This window comes from Paralichthys olivaceus, chromosome 18 (genome assembly GCF_024713975.1).
Source record: "Paralichthys olivaceus isolate ysfri-2021 chromosome 18, ASM2471397v2, whole genome shotgun sequence".
In the NCBI taxonomy this organism is placed as follows: Eukaryota; Metazoa; Chordata; class Actinopteri; order Pleuronectiformes; family Paralichthyidae; genus Paralichthys; species Paralichthys olivaceus.
Window position 1 is genome coordinate 4,318,098 of NC_091110.1, and position 19,339 is coordinate 4,337,436.

At 41.6% G+C, this 19,339-nt stretch overlaps 1 protein-coding gene across 1 annotated transcript in view; it reads left to right on the forward strand.

Moving 5' to 3' along the window:
* Nucleotides 1–4,270: 4,270 nt before the first annotated feature.
* LOC109626507 (synaptic vesicle glycoprotein 2C-like) overlaps nt 4,271–19,339 on the forward strand; it is a 39,966-nt gene continuing 24,897 nt past the window's right edge. The window contains exons 1-2 of the mRNA XM_020082524.2: nt 4,271–4,517; nt 11,751–12,641. Of these exons, the coding sequence (XP_019938083.1) occupies nt 12,035–12,641 (607 nt within the window). The 5' untranslated portion in view covers nt 4,271–4,517; nt 11,751–12,034. The remainder of the gene's footprint in view (nt 4,518–11,750; nt 12,642–19,339) is intronic.

Below are 19,339 nucleotides of genomic sequence, written 5' to 3' on the forward strand. Positions count from 1 at the left end.
CACAAATGTGTCCGTCTTTCCATCTGTCTGTATGTGGAACGCTTATATCTCAAAATGTTCATCTATTCGGCGCATGTCCATAAATTAGTGAGATTTGGATTAATAAAATTCAGTCATACAGGTGACTGGTGTTTAGTAGCTGTCAGTGGGGTGTGGCAGTGTGCCTTCAATCTGTGGAGTGAGTTAAACATGTCTTCTTCTACCTCCACTGATAAACTACAGCAGTGGTCAGCAACTAGATCAAACTGCGGGTCGGATCATTTTGATAATGCAACATTATTCACCATGTCAGACTGGCATATACATTCAGGGGTGTGAGGATGCTGATCTCAGTTGTGGCAAGCACATTCATAGAATCACTTCCTGTTTGGCAACTTCTCGACTAAGTGAAAGCACAGCGTTCATTTGGTTGCAATGCTTAATATCAAGCTGAATTACAGAGCTTCTATTTTGAAAAGTTGTGAATTGTGTTTGCGTAACAGACCTCGGAAATAGTTGACTTGTAAAGTATAAAAGAATAACGGCAGTTATGTGAATCATTTAAATGCATATATAAACCACACACATCAACAGCAACAAAGCAAATTCAATTTCACTGTATGAAAAACATTGATGATAAAATCTTCCCTGCAGATGAACCAGTTAGGATGAACAAAAACATTTCTAACGTCACTCTGCACCATAGACTGTTTTTAAAAAGCTCTGCACACAACATCCAGAACACAAACAATAAAAAGTGACAGTATATTATAGTAATTCAGAGGTAATGTGGATCATTAACACAGGACAAGTAAACAGGCAATGGGCATTGCACAATTGATTTTATTAAAGTTTAGTGATGTGAATTCTTGGAGTTTGCCCATTAATCAACATGAATTAGTCAGTCATGTTCTATACTACTTACTCAGTGGTTTGGAAGTTATGGTAAAACTACGTAATTACCTATACGTCTCAAATTATGTTTTTCAAAGATGTGCATGTATGCGTGTTTGATTATGTGTGTGTGTGTTGGCATGCAAAGTATGAGCAGGAAGATGAGTGGAGTGTGTAATTACAGGGAAAACAAAGTAATGCATCCTGATGCATTCTAAAGCAGACCTTGCTAACAACCCCCTTTGTTTTTTACGCATGAAATTATGGGCTCACCAGGGCATATAATTAGAAATCAATTAAACTCCATATCACACATCCAACTAAATTGCTCAAAACAATTTTGCAGTATATTATCTAAGTTCTCCCCAAAGGCTGGAATAGAGAGTGTTTGAAAAGAGAGCAAAAATGTCAAGTTCATACATGAGTAGTGAGCTGGATATGAAGACTGTTATGTACATATATCGGTGTCTACAGTATCAAAATGAGCATTTCAAGTGGCACTGAGTATGTTTGTTGTAATTTTTAAAATGGAACTGTTTGTGTAGTTGCTTGTGTGAGTCATTTGCCACACAGACACACACATAATTACCAGGAGGCTCTTTTCTGTTTGTTTGTTGGTTTGTAAACAGAAAATCCACTGGACAGATGTAACTTGGTGGAAGGATGTGTTATGGGTCAGAGAAGAATCCATTTAATTTTTTATTGACATCTTCACTCATTTCCCAGCAAACTATTCATGGATCTTGACAAAGATAAGACCCAGTAAGGGACTTGATATCTTGTGTGTGCAACTCATGGGCCTTGGGGAAGCTATGAACTCTACTGAGTGCCATTAGTTTATCTTTGAGGCAGATTTCATAGAGCCAGACTATCATTGCATCAAAAGGACTGTAGGACAAGTTGATACTGTGTAGTGTGTGTACTGTGCAGTTGCAAAACATGACATTGGTCTGTTAGTAGTGGAGACGGCCAAAAGACCAAAGATGTTAGATCCTACAATTTCAGTTGTAAGATAATAGCATGTTTCTTTACCAGCCTATTATCCCTCAGAATAACATCCTCAATGAAACCAGTGGGGTCTGTTTTATCACATTTTGCTGTATGGAAGATGTGACTTTCAACACCACAATCATTTTCAAATTGTGTGTAAGCCACATTTCAAATTGTTAATGTGAAATGTGGCTCTTTACACAGTGCACTGCATTTCCAATACCAATCTTCGGAAAATACAGGAACTAATGTGACCCTACTGAAGCAAAGAGAAATGGAAGAGATTGTAGACTGATGGTTGACTTTCATGCAGGATAGTTTCTCACAACAGGCAATACTCTTCTTTTTTATGAACTATAGCCATGATATTTACCCGAAACTTAACCAGCAGTTTCCTCACCCAAACTAACTTATTTGCCATCACCACCACTTTTAAAACCTTTGGCATTTAACTTTCTGTTTAAAAGAAACTTATATCTCAAGCCTTACCCAGGTGGCAACCCACCATGACATCACCCATTGGTTTGGGAATTGCCAGCACCATAGCAGCCATATGTGGAGTGGGGGGGGGTGGAGCCTCACTTAGATTATGCACACTCCAAGTCCACCTACACCAGCAATCTGGCTAGCTGTCAATCACACCGCATTAAGGCCCCAATGCATACAGTGTCGCCTTTTTTAATCTAAATGGAACTATAATTTACAGGATGAACATCATGCTGTATTGAAGAAACTAGAGATTGAGACCATAAACTCATCAGGAGAATATGTATCGTTGTTATTAATCAAGTAAGGAGCTTGGTTATTTTCTCACAGACTTCTTTATACACTGTCTTCTTGTTGCAACCAGTGAAGTTGCCCTCTGTTGTTCATTTGAGAGCACACAGGTTTCACAAACTACCACATTGGCTTTACGTTTCAGACCAAGAGTCTACGTCCAACACAAAATAGCCCTGTAAATACATTATAAAACTGTTCCTACAGCCGGATGTGGTTTTCCTTATATGGTGATGTTTATGTGTAGAATTGCTGGTGTTCCCCTTTAAATAATTCAAATAAAACATCCAGGCCTGATAGATGGGCTAACTAGTTGGAGGCAGAACCCTGATAACCATTATTCACTATTATTCTGTCCCTCCCTTTGTGTCTCTCCTGTATTACCTCCTGTGTTCACCCAGCCACCTACTTCCATTCTGTGCATGAGCACATGATCAAAGTCTGTGAGTGAAGCTTCATGAGAGGGGAAAGGAAGAAAAAGAGAAGATAACAGACAAAGGGAAATCATAATCATCATGTGTCCTGTGTTGTGTTTGTGTTTGGTTTTATTCATTTCAACCCTCACATTAAACCACAGCTGCTGGATGGAAATGCAAATGTGGCTGTATTTATATTGAATGAATGAGAGGGACGTCCTTCCAGGCTTCCTTCCTCGCTCCTCGAAATCTTTCCCGTGATGGTTATTTCTGAGAGCAGAGGAGACGAGGGCACATTCACGGGGGTTCATGGCCCTTTTTGTAGCCATGCAGAGTAGGATGACTTTTTTGGGTGACTGCTCATATTCTCTGTGCCCAGACCTCCGCAATGAATTCTTCTAGCCTCTAACTTTTGACTGGCACCCTTTATAAAATAGCCAACAACCCTAGAAAGTCAAAAGATACTGCCTCATTAATTGATAGTGAAATGGTTGATTCAAATCAATTTCAATTCAAATTGATTTGTATAGCAGCAAATCGCAACATGCACTTTACACAGTGAGGTTGAAACCCAACAGTTAATGAGCAAAAACTTTGACAACTGTAGCTCTTACTTTTAACAGGACAATTCAAAACCAGACTCACTGTGGGTGGCCATCTGCCTCAATGGGTTGATGAGCATGAGAAAAGAGAGGTGGATAGAGAAGAGAGAGGGGGTTGGTGGAAGGTTAGATGGATAGATGGAGGGATGGGTGGACGGATAGATAGATATCTAGATAGATAGATAGATAGATAGAGTAATTAAGTTAGTATATTCTTGTTAATGAATAAGATATTTTAAACCATACATTTTGATCATCATCCAGTTGGTGATGGATTAAGATTATGTATGATATATAAAATACCTCCAGCCTGGATGATTGGATTGGATGAAATTGAACTCTGTGTTTTGGCTGTGTATCAGTCCTCCAGTGGTTTTTGCATTGACGTTGCAGATCCAGCATCAGTCCGTCATCCCTCAGTAAACTTGGTCCCTGCAGGAGCCACATCTCAGCTCCTCTTTGTTCTCCTCCTGCATCGCTGAGCCTTCCCCACATGCATGTTGCACCATCACAGCGCACACTCACCATACTGTCCGCGCGGGATCCAGGCCTGCACTCTCTGATTTCAGTCTGCCCGTGATACTCCAGCTCCCTCCCCTGCACCCCCACCCACCCCTCTCCATCCCACGGCACACGCTCACGCTTCCCACCTCCCCCTCAGCCTCCCCGCCTCTCGCCTCGTCTTCCCCGGACTGCAGCAGACAGAGAGAACCGCTGCATCGACAAGAAGACAAGGGACAAGAAGGAACCTTGGCGCGATGTCCGCTGCTTCTGCCGCTGTGTAGAGGAGGACACCGGGGGAAGGAGCCTTCAGACTCACCGAGCTCAGCATGACGGATCTGCTCCTCTCCTACAGACTGTGAGTATTTCATTTTCTCTCTTCATCTCTGTATAACACTTTATGTGCCAAACTGTAACTTCATCTTCCTCCGCACTCAGATCGCATCACTCTCCACCTGTTTGGACCACAGTAATATTGACATGATGCAGAACGGAAACAGGAGATCCCAGATGCACAAAATGCTCATTTAACATAGAATAAAGCCTCTGTGCGCATGATTGACAGAAAAGTTGAGGAACTTTATAAGTTGTGCAGCATCGCTTAGATGTGCCCAGAATGGCAAATGCACACCAATGCAACCTATTGGATCAGAATGTGTTTCTGCATCTGTTAAATCAGTTCTGTGCATCTGTTAATTTGTCCATTTGACGAAGTTTCCACAATTCAGAGCAGATTGAAGGAGTGTGTGCACATGTCTGCAGTCAAGCTGCTACTTTTCATCTCTCCCGTGTGTGATGGTGCTGAGGCTGCGGGGATGTTGAACCATCCCGTCGTGATCAATGGTCGGTGTAAAGATGAGTTAGTGCGCACACACACGCATGCAGGCATACACGCACGCACGTACGCAGGCAACCCCGAGCTTTCCCGCGCACATGCATCCAGACTGAATCTGCAGTGGAGCTGAGCAGAGAGGGAGCACCTCCATTACTCAGTATGGTCACCGTATCTCGATGCGGTGCGCGGACAGTCGTCTATAACTGCACATGGCGCAGGATTGATTCCCGGGCGGGACAGCCCCGAAATCTAATTATGGGACGCGACTTGCGTCAACACAGTGCGCGGTGATTGATGTTCCTTCCTGGATGTGGTGTGTGGGCCGTGCTCGTGCAGCCTGTGGAGCCTCATGGTGCACGGTGCGGGTGGAACAAAAGAGGAGGAGAAGTGACAGATGAGTTTTGCATAGAGGTTTCCCAGGAGGCTGAATGGCGAGTTTGATTGGATCAAACGTGTAGAAACCGTGAGCAGGCAGGTGGTTTGCTCCAGGGCTGTCCTGTGACTGGATAAATGTGCAGTTTGAATAGGCACTTGTCAAACACAGTCAGTAGATTAATGTTTGCCTTATGCAGGTATATCAGTGTTTGCTTTCCCTCTGCTGTTACCATATTGCGTGTTATCTCAGCTTCATCCATTTGATAGAAAACTAATCGGAACACAAAGGAGGGTTTGGCTTGAATGGGTCTGCATGTCATGATGAGGGTCAGGGCTGAGAGTCAGGATGCAGACTTCCTCCAGAGGTGCAGAGCATATTAGCCTGCTATTATCCCTTTTTTCTAGTCTTTCTGCTAACCTAAGCTAACTGCCTCCATAGCGAAGTTTCTATCAAATCCTGATTTGGGCTTCCACAGAGGGACCCCCACAGGAGCTGGCTAAGCTCCAGCAGTCAGTAAACCATGACAGCCATCATTATACACAAGCAATCAGGCAGCTGTGTGTGTGTGTGTAAGTTTGTGTGAAGTTATGAATTTCAGTGCTTTGTAGAGCTTGTGCAGTAGTACTAAGGTACTATACTGTTGTATAATGTAGTTAATAATAATGCTTGTTACTTTAAATCTAAATCTCCTCCCCACTGCTTCCCATTCATGCAACATTCATGCAACTGCGACATCCCCTTGAGGCTGCGTGTTCAAAGTGCCTGTTCATCAGCCGGTTTCTCCCTTTCCGAAAGCAGAGCACATGGTTCCAGCACCTTTAAAAAGTATTTTCATGTTTGCAAATCTGATCAATCAAGCTTTTCTGGAAAGTACGGTTGCCCCTAAAATCCCCATCTGTGACCTTTGAGAACTGGATGTTACATAATCCACACTCGACACCAGTCGGCCGCTGTAATGCACCAATATGTTGTAAACTGACAAAACAAGACAGAAAACATATTTTGATTTCCATTGGTAAGAAATCCTGGTTGATAGATTGCAGCTACTTTGTTTGCTTCGTATACATTTACTTTTAAAGTAAATACATGTTGCATTGAACAATTTGGAAATGAGCTACAAATGGTGAAGAATTTCTTGTAGCACCTCTCACAGTCCCTGATGGCAAGGGTTCCAACTTTTAGAGCCGTCCAGGTGGCAAATTTTTGGCATTTGCTCCAAAACCTTTTTTTGGAAATGTGTGGATCCGGCTGCAAGTACCCGGCACTATGCCAGAGGTACAGGGATAATACTGTCACCTTCACCTACAGTACACCATTTTCCAGCAGTGGTTTCAACCTCAAGTTTTACTCATGATTTCAAAGGTTTACTGTATCTGATGTATATTACATTACAGTGGCAACATTGTTGTGAAATGGTCTCTATTTAAAATGTCCTTTACTCATTTGCAATATTTTAACCAATGCATAACACTGCAGTTACATGTAGTCAGTGCAGCAGCTCTCTGCAGGTGAATTTTGTATGTTCAGGCGCCAGTGATCCAGGAAGTCCAGTTTGAGTAACAGATCTGGGAGATCATTATCTTAACATTCACTGCGACAATCATGAGCTGCACAGTAGAAATAAAGGTAAACTGCCAGGAATGTGCACTTCATTACATCAGAACAGTGAACACAATGCTTTGGTTAGTGACGTCTGCATAGTGCGCCAACAAAAATTGGGCCAGGTTCAGTTTTTTGATGAACAATGCTCCATTTGTGGCCACATTTAAAAAAGTCAAAAGTCGGAAGAGAAAATTGCATACCTAGCTGCATCTCTGTACGGGAAATGCTGCTTTATTTCTGTCACGACCTAAACTCACTTATCAGCAGATCTTAGCGTGTAGTTTTATTCACACAATGTGCATTCACAAATGCTCACTGCAGCCATCTGTGGCCACCGCAGGAAGCCTGTAGGGCTCTGCACTCACCACTTGCATTCACATATTGTCAACCAGTATGTCGCATGCTGATTGAGGATCTTGTCCGACTTGCATGTTCCGCATTGTTCATTTCGCTTTTCCCTCTCTCAAATGCACAGTTTGTCTCAATTTTGTTCTGACTAAGTTTTGTGAGAGAACAATGACCTGCAGACATTTTCTCTATTTCCCCCTGCACACTATATTCAATGAGTATGCACCTGCAGAGTGTATTCATGTGTCTGTGTGTGCGTGCGTATATATGTGAGTGATTAATGAACGTAGCTGGATGGTGTCAGCGAGCCATGACAGCACGACTGCAAGGAAATCATTTCTTCCCTCTCCGTGGACTGCTGATTCAGAGCTGGTAGGAATTTTGCTGATTGCTAAAACCACATCATAAGGGTGCTGTTATAATAACCCCAATCACAGCATCACAGCAGAGGGCGAGGGGAGTCGCCATCACAAAGGAAATAAAAAAGTCCATAAATGATATTAGCCTCCCTGTGTACGGGGGGGAAAGGCCAAAGCTGGTGGTTGAAATGCAGTGACTTCTTGTATATATATGCGATTGCCTACATCAGCAGTATATGGTGTGTGAAAACGCCATATGGGTAGCTTCAAAAAAAGGACTGGACATTTGGATTAGACTTGAAAGAATTATCTCTGCAGCTCAAACTGCAGTGAAAGACTTCTAAATGTCAGTATTAATGACCATTTGCATAAGGAGGAGACCGGTTATCCCATCATGAATAATGAAATGTCAACAGAAGAGGGATATCTTTCATGTTCTGCTTTGCCATGGAGGCGAAGACTTTGAAATTCTTGCGGCACTCGGCTGAGAGAGAGGAGGGGGTGGAGAAAGAGAGTGTGCATAAAGAAACACAGAAGGTAGAAGTGAAGAGACGCTGACAGTCGTAGAAAGAGGGGAAACTATGCATCGGCACGTATAGGAGGTGAATTAAGACCAGGGATTAGGCACAGACCTGGCTCTCTGTTGTGCACTCATTTTCCCTCCATCATCAAAAGTGTTGAAGACCAGTCAGTTCATTGGTCTGTTTTATTTGTGGCCATTTGGTGCAGAAACTCTCAGAGCATATCATGAGTTCTATCACAGAGTTTGACCTTTAGTTGCTGAAGTAAAGCTGGAGGAGCTGCTTTGCTGGAAAGGAGTTTGTGGAAATTTGCAAAGAGGAGTAGAAGTCATCGATAGAAAAACAGTTTTCAGCAATTTATTAAAGCCAAGTTTGGAAATCCTGAAAAAGTTAGACAAAGTTACATGATAGAAATGATTGGTAGTGATTATTACTCACTCCTGTGAGGGATAGAGACACCGACTTTTTTAGAGAGTGTTGTTTTTTGATGGCTATGGACATGAAGAGGATTCCAACAGATAAAAAAGTGTTTCAGAAACAAAGGACCAATCCTGCCTTTAAATATAACATCTTTGGAAATAAGACAGTGTCACTTGGATTTGGATGCTGTGAGTGTGAGTGTTCAATTCGCGGAGCTTAGCATAAAGATTAGAAGTGAGGGGAAACAACTCACCAGGCTCACTCCAAAGTTATCTTGTTTCACACGAATTAAAAAACTTTATAGTCCTGTTGGGAGTTAGTTTAAGTCTAACTACTTTTAACCCCCCCTTCAAATAATGAAGCTAAGTTAAATTTCTTCCAGCTCTGACTCCATACATAATGTGCAGGTATGAGAGTGGTATCGATCTTCTCATTTCACTCTTGGCAAGAAAGAAAAAGAAAGCATATCCCCCAAAGTCATTTTGATGAATGATATTCTCTTTGTGTTGTATATATACGCTCCTCATATATCAAGCACTGCTGGCAGTTTCAGTACAGTTGTTTAAATTTTAAGAACAGCTAATGGGTTATGTAAGTGAAATACATTTTAACACATCGAAACTCTCAAGCAGCACAATTTAACTAATACTTACCTTTAAAACATTTGCAACTGTCAAAGCTTTATCGTAGAACCTGTTGTAGTGTAAAAACCCCAGTAGCTGCAGAAACGTGACTTTTTGTCCTGAAGCCACAGGATGGTGAGATTTCGCTGTTCAGCCTGCCGCTTTGACGGATCCTCAGCCAGAGGGAGTTACTGTCCCATCATCTGTCCGCCGAGCACAAAGTTAGTTAGAACACATTTCCTACTTCACTTCATTGCTGCATTGCACCAAAAAAATCTCTTGGGCTGCTTTACGTCGCTGTGGAGCCGCGGGCTCTAATGTTCAAATTCAGATCCCAGCTCATGTTTTATCTTATCTCGCAGAGCAAAGGTGAGCAGAAACACCATACATCAACCTGCCACGCTCTATTTGGGCACTAACCCAGTCTCAACACCTCAGTGCAGGCTTTCCACTCCTGACACTGCAGACACAAATAGAGCATGTTAGCATGTTGAACCTGATGATAAAATGTGAATTGGTCTTTTAATTTACTTGTAGAGAGACAGCGACAGTCTGTGTATCAACTCGCAATCTTGACACGAAGACACATAATGGGTGTTATTGGAATTCTTGTATTTCAAGGCCAGTTTACAGATATTTTTCAGTGTTGGTTAATTGAAACCACGGAGAACTATGCTGAGTATTCTGTGTATGAATCAGTTCAGCTGCTTCAGGTTGTCTTGCAGTGTTTTTTTTTTTTCGCTAGCAGATGCCAATCACTGCTGTTTTAGATCAACGCTGAATTTAACAAGATGCATTTAATTCTCAATACATAATATAGCATTTGTAGAGCATTGTTACTACAACATCATCTCATAAACAATTTATTACAATTAATTTTAAATTAATATTATACTAATTAATATTAGATAAAATGAATGCATGCTATTAAGCCAAAAAAAAAAGCAAAGTGAATTAGCTCAATGCTTCCCCCTCAAATGACAAGCCATGGAAATGGTACTTCACATGTGGTTTGCATGTGCTGTATAGATCAGTTTGACCTTTGTAATTGGTCCGTCAATAACAGTGTTGCTGAAGGGCTTTGTAATGTGAGGGCCCAAAGCTCACTGGTGTTGCCCCTGCAGTGCACAGGCCTGGTGGCTGCCGGTCGCAGTGTGGCAGACAGACTCGAGCCTGACGTGTTGACAGTTCTTCTGAGACACCACGCCAGTGTCACAGTCGAGAGAGCCCCAAGGGGAGTCAGTCATACAGGCTGACATGTATTCTGAGGCTAGAAACATGAAGCAGAGCTATGACAGGCTCTGACAGAAAACATGGCCGGCCAAATTTCCAAGAATGTATTTTTTCTCATCTATGTCACATCGCTTTTATGGCAGATGGAAAGAAGGTATGAACTCTACATCGAGATCATCATCAATTCATCAGCAAACACTTGCAAACCAATCCAAATCCTGCAGATATGGAGCAACGGGCGTGTTATTTTAGCCTTTTCTGGATCACCTTTTGCAAGGCAGTGCAGTCAGAGAAGATGGAGTCCAAAGCAGTGTTGTGGAGGATGGTGGAGGGGGGGTGGGGATCACCATGTCTTTTTCTGCACAGCAGAGATGTTTCAGGCCCTACAAGGTCATCAGTGAAGCTGTTCAGTCTCCTGTGTGGCCCTGTACATTAATGATGCACTAACTGAATTATGTCTACACGCAATTGTATAATAATGATTGTAATAACAATAATTATTGCAAATAATAGAGTGGAGTGTGTACAGTTCGCCAGAGAAGCTCAGTGTTCTGAGAGACATAGTACTGGAGGGACTCCAGCAAAATACTTCAAAGTCATCAGTTGCAGTTTAATGGAACTTGGCTTCCAGCTAACACACTTGTCACTATAACCCCCCAACCACTTTTGCAATCCATCACATCTTTTGTACTTTTCCAAATTTTTGTTCCAGTTGGGTTATTGATTGGCTTGTTCACAGATGTCCCTCTATATAATTCAAACCAAGACTGGGCACACGTAGTTCAGCCAAACTGCAAGTGTAATTGCTTTGTTCACAAATGGTGCCTTATCCAGCTTTTCACTGAAGTTCAAGGAGATTTATCTCTACACCAAAAAACAACAAGACTTGAAATGTATTATGTGCATCTAGCTGCTATCCATCTCACATATATCTAAGATTTGTCAAGCTTGTCAATCTCGGCTTTTGTTGCCAGTATGATGGTATTACGCAGATGTATCGTTCTCGCAGGGTACAGATTTACTTTTCATAATACAATAATGAAGTATGATAACATATCAATTCATCTTTTTCTTTTGTTATTCCTCTCATAGCCATGCATTTCAGTTCATCAATCAACTGCAGTTTGTGTCATCTTCAGTGTGAACTTCGTCTCTCTCTGTGTTGAAATGCTCTTTTTGAAGTTCTTCTCGGTGCCAGGAAACACTGCCGTCAAGTATGTGTGACAGACGCCTTTAATCAAGCTAAATGTGCTTTTCTCTTTCTGTCCCCACAGGCTGATGCTCTCCTCTACTGAGCTCTGACAGGACTGAGCATCTCTCCCCATTTGAGATCAACTGTCTCCATTTCAGCACTGTCTGGCTACCCCCACCCAATGGAATCAGACATCATTACTTAATCATTAGTATCCTGGCAGATCTATTAAACTGCCCTAAGTCCTTCTCTGTCTGGGGATAGAAGACCAGAAGAAAGATAAAAAACAGTAACTGACACTTGTTGGAGTAAAAGCTCATTAGAGTTGAATTAAGAGATTTTAGTGCCAGCAATCCCCGTGCCAAGATGGATGAAACGCACAACAACAGGACTTCCTTGGTCAAAGGTGCCAAGGACATCGCTAAAGAAACCAAGAGGCATGCTGCCAAAAATTTCAGCAAAGCTGTCGATCGTGCCTCGGATGAATATTCAGCTCATCGCAGCTACAATCGTTTCCAGAACGAGGATGAAGAAGAGAACAACTACAATACTTACACTCAGCAAGACGGTCAATATGCTGACAATGCAGCCAATGATGAGGACGGAGCCTCTAGTGATGCCACGGAGGGACACGACGATGAAGATGAGATCTATGAGGGGGAGTACCAAGGTGTGCCCGCCTACAATAATGGCAAGCCACGGGAGGGTCAGGTGGCTCTCGGCCAGCCGGTTTCCGACAGCCAAAAGAGCCGTAAGGAGCTGGAAAACGAGAGACAGGCAGATGAGGAGGAGCTGGCCCAGCAGTACGAGCTAATCATGCAGGAGTGTGGCCATGGGAGATTCCAGTGGCAGCTGTTCTTCGTACTCGGGCTGGCGCTAATGTCAGACGGCGTGGAGGTGTTCGTAGTGGGCTTCGTCCTGCCTAGTGCTGAGACAGACATGTGTGTCCCCAACTCTGGTGCCGGATGGCTTGGTAAGGATCTGCAATGCAGTTTAGTTATTAAGAATCCACACTTTGCCAAATTAGTTGTATTCTTCCTCTAATAGAACATTACAAACACTGCTTTGTCTTACCTGTCAGGACCCAGTTCTTACCCAGAGAACAACATATATGACCATAAGATAAAGAGATGAGACTCAAGAGCAAATCAACAACCCTTTATAATCTTATATTTGTTTAAGCTTCGCTGCAGTAATGTTGGAGCATACACAATGTTGGATGTGGTCGAATGTGAAGCCCAAAAAATCCGTCAATGTTTGAAAGAACACTAACATAACACAGTCCTATCTCCGGCATACCTGTTTGGGGATAATGTTGCATTGTGGGTAATATAACTGCCAGGTTGACATCGCTGTAGAAATGTATAATTGTTTTAAAATATTTTTGGTTCTGCCACATTGACCTTGATGCGTTTTCTTTTACAATGTCCATCCTGTGTCCCGACAGTGCTACAAAAGTGTAATTCTATATTGGAGCACTTTTAAGAAAGCACCAAACACCCACCTACTTGGATTACAGTGTAGTTAGAGTTTGTATATTTGATTTACTGAGTGTAAGCTCAAAGTGCTTTACTGTGTCACACGAGTGCAAGCGAGGTTTAGATTGTATATAATAGATGGTATATATAGTGCGATTGTCACACAGATCCTGAATATCTGATGTAGTAGTGACAGTATAGATCCTGACTTTGTAAAGGAGCAGTCTGACATTTGAAATTCACATGGCACTGTCTTGAGGAGCAACTTATTCAGCTCAAACTGATTGAAATGGATCCTGACTGATGCAGACAGGCAGGAGTGAAACATGTATGACTTATAAAAACATTTTGGGGCGTTAATGAAATTTGTGCCCCTGCTGACAACCTGCTAATGACCTGTGCTGTTTATAAAATGCAGGGCTGTGCATGGGGAGCAGTGGTGGGTGACACCTTCCGCTGTAATCTCATTGCTATAGGAGCAGCGAGCACGTTGTCATGGCACCAGGTATTTGGATACATGAGTAGGAGGTGTGTTAATGGAACTCTCCCAACCCAGAGAAAAGTTGTGTTAGTCTGACGATCATGTGTCTGTATGTTGGAGTGTGTTGTGTGGGATTTGGCTTCATTATTTCTCTCACTAATATCAAAAATAGCTGCGTGGCTCTGGCTAGTTTCTCATCATCTAAACACCCAAATACAGCGTGTTGATGTTAATTGTCTTTTCTTCTCACATTATGTTTGCATGGTTTCTGATCGTATTTATAATTGGGAGCAGTATAGTTTATTCTATTATTCACCTGTTTTGTGACTCTCAGTGATCTCTCAGTGGGAGACAGGAGCGAGAAAATAGAAAGAATGACTCATTTTACCAACTTGCTCACACACTGCATGCATACAGGAGGTGTGTAAAGACTCACTCGTGGATGTAAGCCACACACAACAGAACTGATCGTTTTTTTAAACCACAGAGATTCCCTGTGAAGGTCACTGTCTCTGTGAGTGATCAGTCCTCTGTGGACATCTGTCTGGAAGGAGAGACTAAAAACAAACAAGAATGAATAAAAGAAAATAATACCAAGATCACGCCGCACAGTCAAATGTTCTTCCATGCCATCTCTTTGAGCATTAGGCGATTTATTATCATCATTTCATTTCTTACAAATAATTAAAGTACATTATATGTGCACAGGAAACACAAACAGCAGAATTAAATGTCAGGAAGAAATTATAGTAACAGCTATCCTGACTTGAAGTTGCAGACTGAGGTTTGCTCTGGCTGACTCATGCACGCTATGTTACTATCAACTCTGTATCTACCATCTACAATAATAGATATTGATTGAGAGGAAAAGGTTTTTCTAACCATTTATATGAAAAACATATACAGCACAATTTACAGATGAGAAAAGACAGAAGCACATAAATGATTTGGATTATATTGGGAAGTAGTGTTTTAATGATACTCATCAATGTCAAAGTTTGTCTGACAGGATTCCCCAGCCTGCATATTAAGCTAATGCTGGAGGAGTGTTCTTGAAACAAATGAGTTCATATAAAATATTGTTAGACTTTGTCTAAAGACACAGGTATTTATAACCAATCCTGTCTCCTAGAAATGACAGTCATTTACTATTTAACTGTTATACAACTCATGTTCAGTGACAGTGTTATTGCTGGCCTATGTTCAGAAAATGAATGTAAGCCTAAAGTGGCTCACTTGTAAAATTGCAAGTGTGTCCCAAATATCAACAGTAATAAACAGTGGGCCTTTTTTGGCAAACGTGAGGTGATCTAAGCAAGGTGTAAACCAAAAGCCCATATTCTAAATACTAAATATGACCCAAAGAGCACAAAAAAATTGGGCATTGTTATGGTTTACATTTTGCACAATTCTGGCACACTGGAGCGGAGGGCCCAACTGCCTCCAACAGAAAGAGGCTGATTGTGGGCGGTCATCTGACTCAACCAGTTCTAGCCTTGCAGTTTTCATGTAGGTAGGTATAGGTACATCAGGGACATGGAGGTCAGGTTACTTGGATAAGAATAGTAGAAAATAGATGGTTGGAACAGAAGGTGCTCATAAGGGAATAATAAAGCAAACTCAATGCAAACGTTCAGGGAGTCTCACCTTCATCCAGTCATGGCTTTTCATAGTACATGCAAGAAATGGGAAGTAGTGATGTCTGGCATTAGATGAGGTGGTTTACCCCGTCAGACCGTCAACTTCACAAAGTTACAAAAAACTTTACTTCAATTTCAGATGCTGTTGGACCATCTGACACTTTGAAGCATCCTGACAGCTTTAGTCTGAAAATGTTTGATGGAGTGGTGGATATTTCACAATGGTGAAAATAAAACTGGAAATGGAAATGTACCTTTTGATGAGCAGCAGATTTTTATCCACAGCCCAGTATCCTCCATTCTCATTTGTTGTTTTCTAATCATCACATTACAAAAGTTTAAATATCCAAATCCAGTCATAGTTTTTTTTAAATTCAGATACTTCCCATTGTGGCTAATCCCCTTTTGAAGTTTATTTAAGCCCTCTTTACATTTTATCTCTGAATTCATCCTTTCATTTTCCTCCTGACAAACCCATTCATTCATTCATTAGCTCTTTCGATTTTACAGAAATACAGGATCTTTTAGGCACAATGGTTTTCACTTTAATATCATATAAAAGGTAAGATGCTATCCAGATATAAGTTGTTCCATTTTTCTTCTCCCTGCTCTTGTCTGTCCTCTCTGTTACCCTCCTGCTGTAATCCTTCTCTTACAGCCTCTGTGTGTCTTGCAACCGTGCAGGAGATCTGAAGATATGGGCTGGAGTTAATCTCTGCAGCATTGTGCTTCTCTGCAGTTTAGCTATGGTAGACTGGCTCACGTACCTCCCCTGAGAAAGAAAGGGAGAGCGCCGCTCATATACACTTCCTATCAATGCCTCAATGCCTCCCTCTTCCCTTCCACCACATATGGCTTTAATTTGTCTGCGGGTGTTTTCCTGCACCACTGTAAGCATTTTAAGGATGTTCGGTAAAATGCGTGCCAGCTCGCATGAAGCCCCGTTGCATAGCATGGGGTCAAGACCTCATGAGTACACCTGCAGGGTCTGGTCAGAGGACCTTTGTGCAACTGATGCTTATTGTCTTTAGTTTCTGCTCGGAGCGGTGTGGTTGCTTTATGTGTGTGATCACAAACACCATCGACAGCTGAAGTAAATCAACACAATGCAGTGATAAATAGGCTCCGCTGCAGCCTGAGGTGAGTTAATTAAAAAGTCCAGGGACAGCAACATTTGCTTCTATCTCTTCATTCCCCCGTCTTTCTCGCTTTCTTATTCACAACAAAGCACCAGCGCAGGCTCTATTCCCCTCCTCACTGCCCAGGCAGAGAGTTCACAATTCACTTTGGTATTTCCTCTAAAACCTGAGTGATTGAGCTATTTGTTGTGGTGTGGAGTATTGATCTGAGTGGGCAACATGAGGAGGAGCCGGATTCATGTTTCGGAAAAAAAAACTCTTTTAGAAAATTATAGAGGATAATACAAAAACACAAACCTTTGTAACTGTGATGATTTCTGACTAGATTCTTTACCAATTTGCCCTGATTGACTGACTGGCCCACTCTGTTGTAATTGGTCAGCTGCTTTCCGTGCAGGTATGTCCTCTGCCCCTGCTGTACCTGGGTTTGTAAGGGGGCGTGTCAGACTAGCAACTGGATGCACAATATGCAAATTATGATTATCTGGAAGTATTGGCCAAACTACTGACAGGTTGTTTCAGGAGCAGTGTTTTTTATTTACTGCAGACTTTGGACTTTTTAACTGTACGCAACGGACCTATATAACAGAAAAACTGCAAAAAGCAGTAAAAAGCTGCTTGAATGCTTCACCATGGTCATTTTCTGGGTCCTGACAAAACAAGCAGGAGATTCTCCGCTGAGACGCATTCACAACAACAGCAAATCCTCTCAGCTGTGGAGATCATGTGTTTTTATTTACAGGCATCGCTCCTTATCACATAGAACTCTCTTAACATCGTCATCAGTGTCTTCTACTTGTATGGCACTACTGCTTTTGAGGTATTTGTTTTCTTTTTGGGTTTTTTCGTCTTTGCAATTGTTGCCCGTTCGAAACTCATCAACACCCCCACTCACTCCTGGTGACACCTCCTGTTGTGTTCTCACATAGACCTCTCCGGACTGTTTGTTATAGATGGCCAGTCCGCAGAAACTCCAGAGGCCGAGACTCTATCTCGGACATTTGCATTCACACATGCAGCCTCTGCAGAGTAAGTCATGGGAATCTCCAGAGTGCATGTCTGAAAGCAGCTATAGTGGAAATGTTGATGAAAAGAAGGAGACGTTAAAAGTTAAAAAGAGTTTCAATATATTCTATATATAATTCAATATATTCTATATATATAATTCAATATATTCTATATATAATTCAATATATTCTATATATAATTCAATATAATTCCATGGTTGGCTTTAGTTGAAACATTTGAGACAGGCCATGGTGAGTAATACTTGTTGAATACAATATGGTAACCGAACGTGAGAGTGAATGGATTAATAATCCTTTATATATATGTTATATATACAATATATTTTCTATTCCAGATTGTCTCACTCTAAAATTAGAATAAATTATTTTTCTGTTCCTTCCAAATCAAAAGGAGTGTGTGGTCATCACTTTACAGTCAAACACTAAATCCCTACTGATCCTGAACACATGCTGAAAATGTAAAACAATTAATAACCTCAGTGACAGTAGAAGTGGATTGTTTAACTGTTGGTCTGAAATAGATTTTTTTAATTGTTATTTTCCAGTCATTAGTGCGTAAGACATATACAATAGATGAACTGAAATGAGACCAAAGTGCTGAGTATTTTCAGTGAATTCCACCATTGAGAAAACAAATCAGCAGGTGTTGATATAATTAATATCCACAGAATGTGCTTTGTTTCCGGGGGTCTGCTCTTCCCTCCCTCCCTTACTCCCCCTCTCGCTCCCTGCTGTCAATCACAGACGGCCCCTCTGGGAATACCCTCATCTGCTGAAATCCTGAAGCCCTCACTTAATGTCCTAAATGTTCCCACTGAGGAAATTAGCGCTTGGTTGGACTGACTGCTGTCTGTGTGCCTGCGCTCTCCTCTCATCCATGCCAGGACGCTGCATGGTGATGAGGAGAGGAAAAAAAGAAAGGTGTCAAGAGAGAATTACACTGAGCACATAAGAGCTAATTACTTCATGGAGACAATTTAAGAGTGAGCAGAAATAATCCCTGTAGATTCAGAGAAAAGCAGCACAGTGTACCTGTAAAATCAGCAAAGACATTCCGCAAGGAGAGAGATAAAATATGAACAGTACAGTTGAGGTGGATCACTATTGATGCTGTGGCATCAAAGCAGTGTTTCTGTTGGATTTTATACATGTGTTTAAAGGACTATCTATATTTAATCAAGCAAAAAAAACAAAAAACGTTCAATTGAAATATAATGGCAGTGACTGGAATTTGCAAAATGAAGCAGTGACCCAGTTACTCTGGACAATCCACAGATAGTTACCACTTTCTACTGAATAGAGACAGATAATATCAAAATGTGAGCAAACTAGAGACCATGGGGCAAATGGGATCATACCAGCAGCACAATCCGTCAACGTGTTCCAACACATGAGTACTCTGTAATTATTTCTACATTGAGCACTGAGCACTCAGCATTGACCATATCCATCATCAAAGCTGTCATTAGTTTTGCTCTCCTGTACTCTGACGTTTTGTGGCTATATCATGCAGACAGACACACAGACAGGCAGACACCTTCCAAAGAACTCAGAACTGCACAAGGAAGTGCAGTGTCCAATTTGGAGCCAGCAATAATAAGATTTGAATGAACAGGTAGGCAGTGTGCCTTAACAGAAAGTCTGTGGACATGTCCTATTTCACAATCCCAGTCAACCATCAGCAGTAGCTGCAACCTGACCCACCACATAATTTTGTTAATTTAATTTTTTTTATTTCACCATATTGGACTGATCTGGTCCAATATGGTGAAATAGGTGTCACTGGTGCTGATCTCTGTCATGGCAACACCATCGATTGAATTGTTTCCTATTTTTGTTGCTTCAATGTTTGCATTGAGGTGAATTATAGAGCCTTTATTTTGAAAAGTTGGGAACTTCGGTATC